Consider the following 17458-nt stretch of genomic DNA (forward strand, 5'->3'; position numbering starts at 1 on the left):
GCGCAAATTCAAAGCAACGAAATTTTCCCCGGATGAACCCGGTCTAATCAAACTTGCTTAATACCAGCAAAAAGAGATTTGGCAGGGTTAAAAATAGTGAGTTATACCAGTTTTATGATGGATAACCATACTCGTTATCGGTGAATCTTTTTCGATAACTTTGTTGTTGTTTTGCAACTTTTTCGTCAAGCGAGCAGAGCACAAACTTGGCGAGTAGAGAAGTAACGAATCAAAGGCGCCTAATATCAAAAGGGCTTTAAAGATTTTCTTTAATAATTTCTCGAAACATAGTTATAGAATTGCCCACTATTAAAAGTAATGTGATATTATAAATCTACGGAGCACATATACAAACGTAAAAACTTGAATTCACACAAAGGCAAGCAATTGAAAACGCAGATAACGAGAACTTTCCTGTATGATGAGCGTTCGGAATTGTAAGCTTCCTAGATAAAAGCGGCGGTAGTAGCCGAATGAGTTGGTGCGTGAGTAGAGTGGTCTACATACGGAGAATGTAGGTTCGAGTTTTCGTGAAACACCAATATGAAGAAAACGTTTTTCTAATAGCGGTCTCCCCTCGGCAGGCAATGCCAAACCTCCGGGTGTATTTCTGCCATGAAGAAGCTCCCCAGTAAAAAAAAATTTTCTGTTTTTCGGAGTCGGCTTAAAACTGTAGGTCCTTTCATATGTGAAACACCCAAAAAGCTTAAACCCTTTTAACCCAATTATATATATAGAGATAAATGCTTTAGGTAAAAAAAATACCCATCAGAATGCTGAAGTTAGTAAAAACGAGTTTGCGCAAGTAAAGAGTGGGTCATGTAAAATTTGCTTTTGAATCGGCTATAAAAAAAAAACTAATCAATATTTTTTTATTTATTTTGAAGATTGAACATTGTCATTTATGAATGAAAAATAATATCGTTCAAATGACTGCCACGACTGGCTTTACAGTAGGACATTCGATCAACCCAATTTTTAAGCACATTTTTGATTGTTTGGGCTCCAATTTCATGAATGGCAACTTCGATTTCCTGTTTTAAAGCATCAATCGTCTCTGGATGGTTCGCATAGCATTTGTCCTTAACGGCTCCCCACAAAAAAAAGTCCAACGGGCTTAAATCACAGCTACAAGGTGGCCAATTGATGTCGAAATTTCGGCTGATTACTCGGTTTTCAAAAACGGTAGCCAAAAGTTTGGTGGACCTTTGGCAGTGTGACAAGTATAAATTTTGTATAAAGTATTAAGGTTAGATTTCTATGATATTTGTTGAAGCATGAACTATATTTTTATAACAATATTATGAAAATTAATCAAAATTAAAAAGAGAGAAAGCAATTAAACTGACCAAAATATGGCGTATTTATCATTTTGATATCAGTGTATATGTCAATATCTATCTCTATTCTTAATCTGTTACATACAACCGTTGTGTGGAGAATATTATAATAACCTTTATATACGCGTGGGAATAAACATGAAAAGCCTATAGCTTTGGTTGAAAAACAGAGACTACAAAGTATTCAAATACAGAGATAAAAATACTTCTGTTTCTTGTATCAAATTCACTATTTAATTAATCTGAATGGTCTAAAGAAAACTAGTCCCAAATGCTCTTATATTTACATAACAAATTTCGGTTCCTCAAAAATAATTACTATTGCAATAATCAACATAACAGGTGAATGTCATTGACTTCTGCAAGCTTAAAAACACTTGCAAAACTTTAAATCATTTATATATTTTTTTTGTTTTTGTTTGCAAATCACATAAAGATAAAATTTCTTGAATGAATGACTTTCTGAAGATGCATTAAAACATCAAAAGAATATTCTGCAACGATAAATAAATTCCACTTCCCAGGGGCCGTTAACTATGACAGCTAGCCAGTCAGTGGCTCAAAAATGCTAAAAGAATCACGTAGCCAGCGACAACATCGCCGCCGAGAACCGCAGTGATAAAAAGCTGCAATGCGCGACAACGCCATGCCACCACCAGAATGCGAAATGGCACATTTGTGCGCAACAGACAAGAAAATATGGAATCAACACAATTATCGCCGCAACACCTGACTCAGGTAAATATGTGTATTACTAAGTAGCATTTGGTAGTGCAATAGACCACATATTTGTGTACATCTGCGGCGTGATTACAAGCGAGCGAACGAATGGTGGAAAGGGCAAGAGAACAGCATAAGTTTCTAAATTGATGACAGCGAGCAATGCGCTCCCGTATTCTTTAAAATTGTGAGAATATAACAAACTTTACGCACAACTGGTAGAATCTGAAGGCAAGCTGAAGTCTCACAATCACAGCACGTGAAATTTTGATATGAAAAGTTCAAACGCGAGTTGCAAGACGTGCGATATAGTTTACTAACCCGCTGCGGCTACAATGAATTCTGCCGAGTGCATATAAAACCATTACGGTCACAGCATCTGACGATTAGTCAAGACTCAACTAAGAGCCATTGCGCCATAAACGTGTAACTCCGAACTAGAGCATCCCAACCACTGCAGTCCGTTGAATTTAGATTTGTCGTCACGCTTAGAACACCGTTGCGTCGTTTCTTTAGCGTTGCGTTGCCGCTTCAGCGTTGCAGCATAGTACCCGGAGGAGAAATGTTGAGGTCACACTGCTTATGGCACGTGTCCACTAACCTACACATCGCCTACGCCGCAATTTACTTTTGGCTACTGTTGACTCAACTGGTGAGCGTGGACGCGGCCAGTAACAGCAATAGTAGCGACAGTGCCGTCAGCACACTTTCACCACCACGTGCACATCCCGACCTCGGCCAGCGCCCACAATTGTTGGTAGCACCACCACCGCCATTACTCCCACCACCACCGCCGCTGATGGACAAAACATTGACACACTGTGGCAGCGAGGACAACACTAACTGGTGGCGTCCCGTGTGTACCACATCCAACAGTGTCGACTATGTGCTCTTTGCTAGCGAATGTTTGCTGAGGGAAACCAACCGTGAGAGTCACTACTTGGACACAGGGGAAGCAAAGCCCGGTGAGTACCATTCGCCCACCAGCGCGCAATGAACTTTATGTGGCACTGTGTCACACGATAAATGCACTAGTTTCCGAAATTGTTTGCATTGTTGTTTTTAATTTGGGTTTTTTTTTCTTCTTTTTTAATGTTTTATATGAAAAGTTTTTAGGAAAATTGCTATGGGATTCTGTCGACCGAATTGTAGTGTTGTAATTTGCGAACGCAACGAACAACCGATTTGTGCACGGAATTTACAAAGTGACGAGGTACGCAGATTCCGCGAACGTTGTGAGCTGGCACGGGATGTATGCCTTAACGACAGGGGTAAGTGCTTATATATTTATTATACATTTGCCTTAAGCAATTTGAAATTGGAAATACATATGTACCACCAAGTGCATACACGTACATATCTGTGAACTTTTGACAGGACAACTTAAATCGGCAAAGCATTTTTTCGAGCATATCATTTAATTGGCGAAATCTGATCATACATTTTAACTATGCACATTTAACCTTTTACGAGTAGAGTCCATCTTACTAAAAGATGAATTCAAATATAAGCTGATCAGATAAAAGTGATAGGACAAAAAAATAGATAAAACAAAGGTGGTGATATCAATACAATTGTGGTCATTATATATGTATATATGTAATAGCACACCATTCAAAAGCCGCCTCAACTTTGCCAGTGGAGCATCAAGTAAAAGCTTCACAAATTACGGCCGCAAACTCTTCAAAAGTGATTGGCTCTTTATTGCCGTTTTGTTGGAAACACAAATCGAATATGACGATGTCGTCGAGTTCTGCCACAGAAAGTCGATTACCAATACTTTATAACGAGAAACATCGATAATAACGCTGTCTTCTTCATCATTTCAAAAGAAGTAAGGTCGATGATGCCGCTGTATCATAATCTTCACCAAAGAGTCTATCTTTGTGGATACATTGATGCTTGGTCTAACTTTTTTGGATAATTTGCTTGTTGACATAGTCACTAATCCAAAAAAGGCTATCTGTAAACTTCATTTTTTCGAGCAACGAAGACGCCCACAACTAATTGCACCGTTTGAGGATTTATGCTCTAGTCTATATCAATACCTAAATTTATGGATTTATTTATAAGTAAAGGGCATATCATTCACTTAATTGAAAATTTTTTCTCATACAAGAAGACGATATTCGCCAATTGGTAGCGTTCAGGTAATCTGACGTTTTGGAAACTTTGAGCGCGCATTCGAGTATTCATAGCACCAGAATCGACATTTCTCTTGCATTCTAACGTGGGTTTTCGTACTCGTATACATATGCAGAGTATATGGTAAATCAATTGATTTTGAATTGGTTCGAGCAATTATGGTGTTATAAAAAGCTCGTTTACAGAAATGGTACCGGAGGTTTCAGCTTGCCATATAACAATTAGGTTAGGTTAAGTTTGGCAGCCGTATCGCACATAGCGACAGCGATGCCACTTAGACCACGAAATGGGACCGTTGTGAGCCGTCCTATTAAACCATCCTGAGCTTTTGACAAAGCGTAAAAGATTGTTGATACCTAAAGTGTATAGATTTTCTATATTTATTAAATATCTTAAATATCGGTTCCTGCTTCTGGCTAGAGCCGGGCATATGCAAAAAAGGCATTCCTGCAGCTACGACAGAAATCATGCATGTAAACGCCTAATCTCCTTGCATGATTTCCTATGAGACAAAGTCCTGTGAGTGCCGCTACTAAAGTCCTAATTTGAAGTCTAATCAATTTTATATTAAAATATTCTTGGACAGACGTAGATTTAGCCTTGACCATGTTTGCCTAGCAATTTCACAGGTGTTAACGCTAATCCATCTTTGATTTGTAGAACTGATTAGTGCGTCCTTAATGAGAAGCTTACAAGTTGCGAGAGGTATCTCCATAAAATTACTTACGTCTGGCGTACCGGTACCTTCTCTTACAAGTTGGTCAGCGCTGGTCAGGCCCCTGGTATATCTCTGTGGCCTGGAAGCCAGCATAAGATAATATGATATTGTTTGGCCATCTTATTAAGAGATTGTCGACAACGCAAGACACTCCGTAATGTTATTTGGAATGCATCCAGGGCCCGTAGGGCAGCTTGGCTGTCTGATAGAATGCAGATATCTGTTGATGATATTCTGTTAATCTCTAACCATTTTAAGGCTTCATGCATATCGCACCCTAAATACAAAAGGGTCACAACTCAAAATTTTCCACACTCGAGCTTGACTTGTTTACAGTAGCACAGAAAACAAACTATGTGACATATCACGCTGAAATTTGCCATGTAAGCTTATAACAGTCCTACCAAAAACAAAAAATGTATTTTTGCAATATGTCATCCGCGGACCGTTTTATTGATAACGTCTCGTTCATATTTGAGCAGAAGGTACATTTTGAGTTGTGACCCTTCTGTATTTAGGGTGCGATATCACTTATTTGTGCTTGAAAAACACTGCAGCGATTCGGTAGTTTAAAGTATTCACTGATCACGTCGGTGTCTACTTTAGATCCGTCCGTGTAGATCGCAACGGGTGTGTTGGGTGATGGATCTTCTTCAAGCCATTACAGTCTGGATGGGATTTTCATTAAGAAATTCCTTTGGAAGCAGAGTATGGGAGGGTGATAATCCCAATCACAGATGGTTGAATGTCCCTGTGTGGCAGTCTTTCATTGTGAGCACGCTGTGAGCCCAAGTCAATTTCCTATTTATGTTTAGTCCCAAGTACTTCGTTTCTTCCGAAATCACAAGACCTTCTCCCTTGAGCATAATTGGACTTAGCTGAGGGATTCTGTATTTCCTAGTGAACAATATGAGTTGGGTTTTGCCTGGGTTGACTCCTAGACTGCACTTTTCTGCCCAACTAGAAAGTATATCTAGAGCATTTTGTATTAGGTCTCTTAATGTAGATACAAATTTACCAGAGACAGCAGTGACAACATCATCGGCGTAATTTATCACCATACAACCCACCGATTCCAGTATTAACAGAAGTTTATTTACAACTACGTTTCATAAAAACGGTATGAGGACTCCACCTTGCGGTGTACCTCTACTCACCAATTTTCCGAGTACCGATTCCCCCCGATTCGCTTCTATGATTCTGCTATTTAGCATTTTGTGAATAAAGCCTACCAAACCCAGTTCTACCCCAAGATCACTGAGTGCTGTAATGATTGCCTCCCCTTCAACATTGTTAAAGGCTCCTTCAATATCAAGAAAAGCAGCTAAAGTAAATTCTTGTTTGTACAATGAACTCTCTGTCGTGTAAATAAAGTTATGTAGCTGTCTCTACCGATCTCCCTTTCGTGTAAGCATGTTGTGGCGTAGAGATAGGATTTTTATCTATAGTTAGGCTTAAGTGAAATTCTATCAACCTCCCCAAAGTTTTCAGTAGGAAAGAAGAAAGAGATATCGGCTTTAAGTATTTTGGGTGGGTACGTGAGTTTCTACCAGCTTTTGGAATGAAAACAATTTTAACTTGTCTCCACTTAAGAGGTATATGACCGTGAAGAAAGCAATCTCTAAAGATTGCTAGTAGCCAGTGTGTTAAATATCCAGAGACTTTCTGCAGTTCCACTGGATAAATACCATCCGGACCCGATGATTTAAGGTTTGAAACTTTCAATCGCCTCTAAGAGTCGGTCCTCAGATATAGTGCCTATTCTGACTTCACGACGGTGTACTGTATCTCCCATGTCATGCCCAATAATATCTGAGCAGCCTGGAAAATGAGTGTTAAGTAAAAGTTCTAAAGACTCTTTACTGGTTGTAGTGAATGTACCATCACTTTTCTGTAGTAGTTTCCAATTTTGAGGACTTCCCGCTAATATTTTATGAAGTCTGGAGATCTGAAGATTTTTCTATTTCCCTACATACTCACACATTTAAATATGTTTGTATAACAACTCTTGAAATATTTCTAAAAAGTAATTACCTTTTAACTCACAGACTGGCAGCCAATTGCAGACAAAGCATGTGGCGTAAAACCTGATAAGTCACTCGGCGTTTCAAAGATCACCAAAGCCACATCACTTTTCGCCTCCACAGCAATTGCACCGCCCACCACACCAAAAACTGAAGCACTAAGCGTGCAAGCAAAGAAATTATTCAATTACCAAACAAAGTCTCTGCGCAAAGCTATACCTTGCCCGAAGGTATTTAGTCCCGTTTGTGCTGAGCTCTTTGGTGTCAAAGCGACTTTCATCAACGAATGTCTCGTGAATGCAGAGAACGTAAATTTTGGCAAAAGTAAATAGGAAACGAATACAACATACAGCATCTTTCACGCCAGCCGCAAAAGAGATTTAATCCCATGCAATTTTTTTACAGATTGGCAAATTTTCTCTAAGGGCGTCTGTGAAGAGGATTACACCAGCTCTAGAACTAATAAGCACGTAATTAATAGGCGCAGTACGGTTGACAGTGTGACTGTTACGTATCAGCTGAATGCACCCGAGACGAATGCAGACGGTAACGTCGCATGCACATCAAATACCACATATGACGACGGAACGTCACCAAATACCGCATATGGAGGACAACAATCAGTCCAAGCAACATCGCGATACACACGCATTCTGCCGGCGGTTAATGATCGCGTGGCCTTCTGCAAATTTGGCGCTGGTCCCGTATGTGGCAGTTCAGCGGAAAATACGTTGCATAGTTTTGGCAATATCTGCGAGCTGTTGCTACGAAATATCATATTAAAAGAATGTGAGTAGTTATGAACACTTACAACTTACAAAGATTAAAGTTATGCTAAAAATTCAAAAATTTCGATTAGGGTGATACACGATCCACACTTAATAGAATGCCATATCACGAATTTCTACTACACTCAAAAAAATCGAATTCGTATTATAACAATACCAAGCTTCTGAGATTATTTTCCATCAATGAAACGCTCTACATAAAGTTACACAGTAACCGCTGCTTTCGAGCGATAGGCTGCATTTCCAAAGCAGAGGCCACTTTATCTTGAAGAACTCACTTTCTTTGAAATATTTTTCTTGATTACTTATCTCAGACCGAACTGACGAGATTTTATTAACCGAAATACCGTGCACAAGTGCTTTTAGATATAAATATATGCTGAGTAATATTGAATATATGATAGATCACGTTTGTCTAGTTCAATTCATATCGCTGTTTTTATGGTATATAAAAAATATAAAATCTAAATTCGAATTTTAACTTTCGGAATGAAGCAAACTCAAAGACAATGAGAGTAATATAACATTATATAGACGGATGGAAACTTAGTCTTAACATATAAAAAGTGTGTGAGGCCTCTGTATGATTATATATATATAATTTGCGCGTACACCCTTTTTGGGTGTTTGGCCGAGCTCCTCCTCCTATTTGTGGCGCGCGCCTTGATGTTGTTCCACAAATGGAAGGACCTACAGTTTCAAGCCCACTCAGAACGGCAAATGGTTTTTTTATGAAGAGCTTTTTCATGGCAGAAATACACTCGGAGATTTGCCGAGGGGCAACCGCTATTAGAAAAAAATGTTTCTTCATTTTGGTGTTTCACCGAGATTCGAACTTACGTTCTCTCCGAATTCTGAATGGTAGTCACGCATCAACCCATTCGGCTACGGCGACCGCCGTATGATTATAATAATATTTATGTCAGATCTAATTGAGGTGGGGCGCAACACATGTGCCAAGGTTTAGACGAAAATTACTAAGTCTTTATCGCTCTTTTTTTTCAAAATTTTACTTACGCAATATTTCACTTTCTGGGTTCATTCTTTCTATCAAAAGTGCGTTATATTGCTTTATTTAAAACCGAGATACCACGTTTTCATTCCTTTGGTTTTTTTGAAAATTACTTTTATATGTTAGATAAACTCGCCCATTGACCGATTTCGTCTATTTCTTGCCGTACCAATAAATTTGTTTAACTACATTTCTTCAATTTCTATTCTAACGCTTCTTCTCATTTGACAATCAGTGTTGCTAACAACATTTAGAGGCAAATAAGGCTGGCGAAATTTCACGGTTATGTATTCGAGTCGAAGGCACCACATATGTGAATGAATGTGCGTCCCAATCTAGAAGTTATGGTCGCACCCACTGTCTATGAATGAATTCTACAATATTAAAACCTTATTTCGGTTGAATAAGCATTAATTCTTTAATATTATATTATATTATATACATATATCTTATACCAACAACGAAATTTAATATTTCCTTTCACGAGAAGAGCATCTGTTTATATAATATGCGGCAAATGGTCGCACCCACTGTCTATGAATGGATTCTACAATATTAAAACCTTATTTCGGTTGAATAAGCATTAATTCTTTAATATTATATTATATTATATACATATATCTTATACCAACAACGAAATTTAATATTTCCTTTCACGAGAAGAGCATCTGTTTATATAATATGCGGCAATACTTTCATTGCGGCACTGCGATACGTTTTACACGCCATGCCAGTCAAATTCATTGCCGCAACATACGCAGCGGACCCATTGTCAAAGCTTAATGTCACTTATATAACGAGATAGTGAAGAATTTCTTTGCTAGATAAACTTTTTCAATTGAAATTTCATGCGATGGAAGACTCACGTAAAAAATATCTTGGCGAAAACTATTTCGCTTGCGATGAATTTGACAAATCTGATAACTGAATGCTAATGAAGAAAGCGGGCTTATGCGCTCGGTTATAAAAATTTTGAATTTGTATGTCTCATTTGACGCCCTCTAATCGATACTACTCCATATTTAAGGTGGGCTTTATAAAAATTAGGAGGGAACCACTTCCCATAGGCCAGAAATTTTCAAAAAACTATAGCTCTAAAAAACCGTTAAATGTAGATGTTTGGTTCGAAGGTATTACTAAATAAATTTGAACAAAGGGGTGTGTCACCTGGTGTACAATTAAATTAGTGTAAACTTCTAACGTCATCCACTATATTTGGGAGAAAAATATTACGGAGTGTCACCCTATACCCGTTAATGCTAACCCGCAGTGTTGTAATTTTTGTTAGTTTTCCAAGGTAAGGTCCTACAACATGCTAAATAGTTTATAAAAATATATTCTCTAGTTTATTTCACCCCGGGATGGTTAAGGCTACGGCAAAAACAATTGCGGTCCAGCATTCCGTGTCCCATGAAAGCAGCGGTTGAACTTGGTATGTACATATATCATTATTGTGCTTTTTATGATTATTACAAATCGTAGAGCGTGGAACGAAGAGCACAAACTGTATTAAATCACCTAAGCCTAAACAATATTGAGATATCTGACCATTGGGGAAACTTAGGTGCGCAAGAATCCTTTCTGTTTCTGAAATATCGAGTGCCAAACCCATAAGGGCTGGGCAGCAGCACCCAGAAGCACTACCATGAATACCACTGCATAACTCTGCCAACATATTTGCTTTCTGGGAACCCCAGTATCGCTCTTTAGTAGTACGAATGTACTGTTAAAATATTTTCCTTGCTACTTACTTAAATCAACTGGATTTCGACAAAGTTTTTTAAATAGCGACAGATGAAATTTTATTACATTCAAATCACTAAAAATTCAGCATTACTTTCTCCATATGCATGTGAATGACTTCGACAGCCAAGTGGCGATTAGGGCCCTGAACTCAGTTGTGGTACACTCGAAACTCGAAACTAATCCGAGAATTCCCTTTCGACCACTTCCGAATACTGTGAAATTAAGCCCTATGGGTATTCGGTTACAAGATCATTGCAGGTAACTGCTGGGCATATGAGCTAGTCAGAGAGGGGCGTGGTGGTTTCCCTGAGAAATGAGAAGATTGGGCATTCTTTAGCTATATGTGGTATGCTCCTGGTAAGAACACCAACAAGGTCGCGAGTCACCAAGCAACCGCCACCCCCTTGTGTGTGAATTATGAACGATGACTGTGCTGCGTTTGCGTCAACCGCTTTGTGCTGCTGATGAAATTCATCAGATTTTTATTATCAGTGCCAACTATATCAGCAGACGTAGCAAAGAAGTAAGAAGGATTTCGCGATCTTACAAGTTTGTGTACTTGCCCAACGCTAGCTGAGTTGGCGCGAAGCCCATCTTTCCAGGAGCAGACCGCAGGTAGTCAGGGGGGCCCCAATTCTCTACCTTCGCAGGAAAATCACCCCACATTTCCCTTGTCTGGCCAGCTCATCCGCCTCACAGTTTCTCGCAATGTCGCTGTGACCAGGAACCCAGATGAGGCTATTGTGTAAAAGAATTCGGACGCAGTCGAAAGTAAGGTCAAGCATTCCCTGACCAGTTTCGAATACGCGTAACTGACACGAGGGCCAAAATTGGCGCTTTGCTGTCAGAGTAAATATTTACTTTCTTGACTGTTAGTACGCATATGAGTAGCCAATCAGCTGCCTCCTTCATTGCGGCTGCCTCATCTGCGGCAGTCCGGTAACCTGAATTTGAGTCTGATGGGGAGCTCCTCGCGAAAACTTCCCCGCCAACCTTTCCTTCCAACTCCGATCCATCCGTGAACAAGTTCACCAGGCCCTGTCCCCAAGTGTAACCCCCATCCACTCTTCCCTTGATGGAATATGAGTGGAGAAAGTTCCGGTTGGACAAAGCGAGGGTATACATTGATCCGTTGACAGGGGATGAACTCAAAGTTTCTAAGGATGATTCAGTGTCCATAAGTGATGCGTTTTGCATTTATTTTTGCCTAAATATTATTACTGAAAGCCTTAAGAACGTGATTAACAGTATATCGGAAAACATTAACATGAATATTTCCAATACTTTGGACAGTACATTATGCTGCAAAAGAAGTACAATAACTTAATCCGCGGTTATATTCAGGTCAAATTACTCAACTCCAATGCCGCTATAGTTATACGTCAGCCAAAAATTGTCTATTCACCGTTTCCAAATCAAAATAGACCAAGACCTTTACAGTTATAGTGCGGAATTTAATTGTTTGTTTATTTCACGGCATCCTAGTAGGAAAAGTAGGACGAGATGTGTCCAAAAAATAATGTGACTTTATGTATTTTTTCAGTTTGTTTATTTATTCAATAATATATTATCTATTTTGTGTTCTTCAAAGCAGTCCCTCTCAAATATAATACATCTGTGCTAACGCTTTTCCAATCTCCGAACCACCGTTGACCAAAAAGCGTTTGGGTATGGCCTGAACTCTTCCGACAATGCGGTCCAACACAACAAACAAAAAAGATCGAAATCTGCCTTAACCAAAAGTAGCCTTACTTCTTTAACATACCTAGTATGTTATAGCAATATATGTTAGTAAGTACTTTAGAGTACGTGAAAAAAAGGACATGGAGTAAATGTATGTCAGGAAAAGGAATATAGCGCAACCCCGAAAAGTTGGACTTGGGGATATAAAAAACGGGGAGGGACTTTCCAAAAAAAAAACGCTTAAATATTATTTTAAAATAAAACATGTAAAAATTTAGATTCCTTCAGGTTTCACTACTTTTTTCAAAATACGACTCTTAACAATTATATCTGAAAAAATAGCATCATCCAATAAAGATCACGTCTACAGGTAAAGCCCGCCAAACAGTCGATTCATCGACAGAACCAGTTTCTTGAAATTTTTTCGCCAACACTAAAAAATCACGAATTTTGCGATTTGTTGTTCTTATAGATCGACAATTTTCATAATAAGTTTCAATAATATTAACGCCTTGATCTATCGTAAAAAATTGTGCATCTGCCTACTTGGGATAAAAAAAAACAGGTATTCACTACTGACATCTGGGCGTCACTTTTGAAAAACTCTTTACATATCTAGAATTTCAGTGTATATTGGGTATTCTGTATAAGCAATTTTATTTCTTCATTAGAAAAATTTATTCAAACTAAATATTAGTACTTACATGTTATAAGTATATATTTTTATTATATTAATTAAGTATATATTTTTTGTTTTTGCATCCAATAATAGCTTGGAGTGTTGTTAACGAGGGCAAATGCAAGAAATGCATTCTTAATTGTGACACCAATTATGACCCCATTTGTATCTCACGCAATGGACGCAACTACACTGTAATAAACCAATGCCATCTGGATTATGATATTTGCCGGAATAAGTACATAAGTGAGTACATTCACACGGTTACATATGCATAATCATTCCCATTCTTACATACATATGTACATATTTTAATTATATTTACCGTTTTCAGTTCAATAAAAGAGGGAAATGTAAAAATATTGAAGACTGATAGGCATAAAAATTAACAAGCTTTCTTGTCTCCTGCCTCTTTTTTCTGATCTATTGACTATAAGCTGTTATACGTGAAGTAAAATTATGAGTAGAATATTTTATTGCGCTTGAGAGCTATCGTTGATTGGCATTGAAAGCAGCAACAAATCGGGATTGATCAACTGACTTTGAATGTAAACTCCCTCTCAGGAGTGTGGGCAGTATTCAAAGCTTCTAAATATTTCCTATGCCATTGAATATACTTATTAGTGCCAAAGTCGTGGATGCCTCTCTTTCGTCTGACACCACCAGTGAATATTATATAGAACGCTCCGGTAACAATATTTTTGCACATCAACCTGATCGTTTTCAGTAAGGATGATAGATTACAAGGTTTGGCCACCCGAAGAAAAATTATGAAAGTAACCTTGACTGTTACGTCATAGGGGACTCATTAGCAGAATTCTGACCGCTTTTTTGATATACCTATGATCAGAAAGTACCAGGAATGTTTAAATAGAACAAAACAGAGTTAAGTTTCAGGCAAATTTATTTTATCTCCTTCAAAATATGGCCCGTTTGAAGCAACACACATATGCCAACGTTTAACCCAGTCCTTCATGCACCCCTGGTAGGCCGACAAAAAGATGGCCTTCAGCTCCTTCGTCGCATTCTCTTTAATCTCCTCTATCAACTCAAATTGCCTTCCATGAGGTGCCAACTTCAACTTGGGAAACAGAAAGAAGTCGCACGGGGCCAATTCAGGTGAATACGGTGCTGCACGATGGTATTTACTTGGTGTTTGGTCAAACAATCCAGCACAATTTGGGCTCGGTGCGATGGCGCGTTAATCCAAGAATTGTAAAATCCAAGAATTGTTTCTCCACATTTCCGACAGTTTGCGACGTGCAGCATCTCTCAAACGTTTCAAAACGGATAAATAATATTGTTTATTGACTGTCTGGCCCGATGGAAGGTACTCATGGTGCACTACGCCTTGGTAATCGAAGAAAACAACATTCCCGGTACTTTTTGATCATAGGGTATATTCTTAGGGTCTCATTACGCATACCTCGCACAACTGCGCAAAAATTTTAAACTGTTAAATTAGGAGTCTGTTGAATTCAGATTTTAATGAAGATTAAGTTAAGTTAGTTAAGGGCATTTCAATATAGTGATACCAATACTAATATTTTTACAGATTATCATGAAAAATATATTATATACTTTATTACATCAAATAATATTAGAAAATTGTGAATATTTTATGATATTTTTTTACTAATTTCTATATGTGATTGGGTGTGAAGCATAAGCAGCCTTAAGTTTTCAGGAGTTGTGCGAAGTTCTAAGAAGTTATAAAAAGTTCTTAGAAGTTGTATGAAGTATGCACAATCAGACCTTTACGCTCTTCCAATTAGTCATTGCAATGAGCTTCGAATTGAAACTAACCGATTAATAGTAGAGCGCACTACGGCTACGGCATGCAAATTCTAATTAATCTCTTCTACGCGTAAGTACTCATACGAGTAAGTCAATGTCGCCTTAAAGTGGGTACAGCTCATTGTACAGTGTACATGCATATGTATATCTTACTAAGAGATTTCAGGAAATAAAAAAATAGACTTATATGTTCTTCTTCTTTATTGGTGCTTTTAGGGGGCTAATCAATTTTGACCGAAATTAACAAAGCGTTTCAGTCTTATTTTGCTATCACCATCACAGCAGGCGTTTCCGTTTCCCTGCTAACATCTAAATACTAGGAACTACTTACATATACATACATATCATAAATCGAATAAACCCATATCTTCATATACGATAACTCATTGCATGCACTGTCAATTCTCATGGCATGCGGAACAATTGTCATAGATTAATCGCATTTTATTAAAAAAAAAAAGTTATGTACAAACTGCTTTTCGCATTTTCGAGCAATATACAAAGTTATATTATTTATATTTATTTTCGTATATCGCTTTTATGCGCTAAAAATGTTAATAGGCTAAAGAGACTAGAAGAAATGCATATTTCATTTTTAAATCTCTCTTTTAATTTTATAATGTTAGCACTGCAATTATTTCGTATGAATGAAACTATGGTCAAAACACCTAAGTGGCAGTTCATTGTATGCAGTAAACCTCATACCATAAACTTTACGATTTATCACTGCGATGAGTGTTCGCAATTACATACATACATATATCGTGTGAGATGATTTGCATTCGATCAGCAGCCGCATCTCAATGCAGGGGGTAAATAAAATTTTGATTCATCAGCACAGAGTGACACTGCGGCTTAAAATATGTTTTATATTCCAGTAAAGGGTGTTTTACCGAAAACTCGAATACCTCCCTAAAGAAGCAAGTGGACACTTTTTGCCCTCAACCTAATAAAATGTTTAACCCAAATGAAAGATTTACGTTGTCGCCTTCAATGGTGTAGTAAATTTACAATATGAACGTTTTGACCTCTTTTTTCCAGTCTATTCCAAAATATGTCTCTAAACGCAGAGCGTGATGTTAGACGTTTCATTTTGATACAATTTTTTTGAGATATTATTATATTAATTCTGCATTCATATTACAGAGAAAAGCGTGTGCACATAGACGTTTTGGCCTGTTATTGCTTATTATAAAATATAGTATCGAATTTCACATGCGTATTCCTACCATAATTTTTTGAAATCTCAGTAAACGTCGCTTACGGATTTCCTTTAACTGTTTAATATTAGCAGCCAATTGCGCAATTATATTAAATATTCTTTCTCCTAGTCTTTTCTTCATATCGTTAATAATAATTAAACCACCGATATATTCCGCCAATATAATTTCATTATTCATTTTCATTTCAAATTAAACCTCTCAAAACAGTGTTGACAGCTGATTATAAATTTTGCAGGTTATCTGCCATATGTGAACGGGTAGATTAATTTTGTGGATTTATTGGTAATTAATGCATATGTGAACGTACTTTTAGTATTCATCAACTGGGATGAATAATTCAACTTGGCGATTTTTTACTCCCTTTCGTAGCCTCTTTGATTTTTCTTATTCATAGGATCATCATTATGTCGAGAACTTCAACTGGCCTAATCAAAGCACATGGTTCTTCCTGTTGAAGTCTTTAAAATTATATGCCTTTTTTATTCATCATACATACATATGAAACTATCAATTTTTGCTATAAACTTTTATAATATGTAAGTGCACTCGCTAAAAATTATCTTTATTTTACGATTTGAATTGTTTGCAGCTGCCAAAATCCTCGGAAGAGGCGAATGCGCTACTATTTTAAAAAATGTAAATGGCAGTAAACTCCATTACAGTACCACATATACAACACCTCCTTCGACTACAAACGCAGAATATTTCCCCAGACATGCTAGGAAAACTTTTGGGTCATCGGCGCGACGGAGAAAACCCCGGAAACGCTCAAAGTTAGGGAATGAAAAGCCACGTAAGCCGCTAAGAAAAAACGTGTTACCGCAGAAATCTACTACGCCAACATTCAATGAAGATTCTACTGACAGTAGCACAAAAAAATCGTTCGATGTTACAACATCGCATGTAATGAATTTGTGGCGCAGCTCAAAGAAAAGTAGTGTAAGAAGTGTTGAAAAACAGGAGTGAAATTTTAATAATTATTATTAGTATTATCAAAAATCTTTTTTAAAATTTTGTAAAATATATTGTCTGTTGCTGTTGCAGAAGCATAAACATTAGCCAGAAAAGGTTGGCGAATGCTGCTGTAGTGACAGTGCAAGACGTAAAACATTTTTGGTATTTTTGTACAGTAGTTTTAAGAAAAATATTATACATAAATAAATTTTTGTTATAACATATTTTAGTATGTGCATTAATTCGTACTTTTAACTTGTTATTATTCTAGGTACAAAATGAAATTAAATACAGACATTCGCAAAATTTCAAAGTTAATTGACACAAAACCCTTAACCTTTTGGACCGAATTGACGCTTGCGATCCGTTGTTGAAGCACAGCGAAGTCACCTAATTGGGAAACGGGCGCTAACAAAAAATTAGTCACATACAGCCGAAAATATTCATAGTCAAATCGCCCGCCATACACCGCCCCAAAAAACCGTCAAACCTAATTTAACGGTCAAGAAAGTTTTGCAGTGTGTTTGGTGGGATTGCAAGGGAATCATACACAATGTTTCCATTGTCATAAATCATACCAAGCCTCAAACAATTATCTGTGTTTAAGTTAACGTAGTTTAAATCAACTG

General features: G+C 37.5%; 1 protein-coding gene across 1 annotated transcript; it reads left to right on the forward strand.

The window, feature by feature from the left end:
* The first annotated feature begins 2156 nt into the window (after nucleotides 1–2156).
* On the forward strand, nucleotides 2157–17023 carry LOC128858518 (uncharacterized). Its single transcript, XM_054094883.1, has 6 exons — nucleotides 2157–3025; nucleotides 3170–3331; nucleotides 6972–7271; nucleotides 7353–7736; nucleotides 12949–13101; nucleotides 16465–17023. Exons 1-6 carry the CDS (start codon nucleotides 2623–2625, stop codon nucleotides 16839–16841), a joined length of 1779 nt encoding a protein of 592 aa, XP_053950858.1. The 5' UTR covers nucleotides 2157–2622; the 3' UTR covers nucleotides 16842–17023.
* The last annotated feature ends 435 nt before the right edge of the window (nucleotides 17024–17458 follow it).

The sequence above is a fragment of the Anastrepha ludens genome, chromosome 2, assembly GCF_028408465.1.
Source record: "Anastrepha ludens isolate Willacy chromosome 2, idAnaLude1.1, whole genome shotgun sequence".
Lineage (NCBI taxonomy): Eukaryota > Metazoa > Arthropoda > Insecta > Diptera > Tephritidae > Anastrepha > Anastrepha ludens.

Excerpts from the sequence above, each read along its gene's own strand:
- LOC128858518 (XM_054094883.1), top strand. The coding sequence starts at position 2,623 with ATGTTGAGGTCACACTGCTTATGGCACGTGTCCACTAACCTACACATC. Across the intron at positions 3,026-3,169 it reads CACAGGGGAAGCAAAGCCCG|TTTTTAGGAAAATTGCTATG; the intron begins GTGAGTACCATT and ends TTATATGAAAAG. Across the intron at positions 7,737-12,948 it reads AAATATCATATTAAAAGAAT|CTTGGAGTGTTGTTAACGAG; the intron begins GTGAGTAGTTAT and ends ATCCAATAATAG.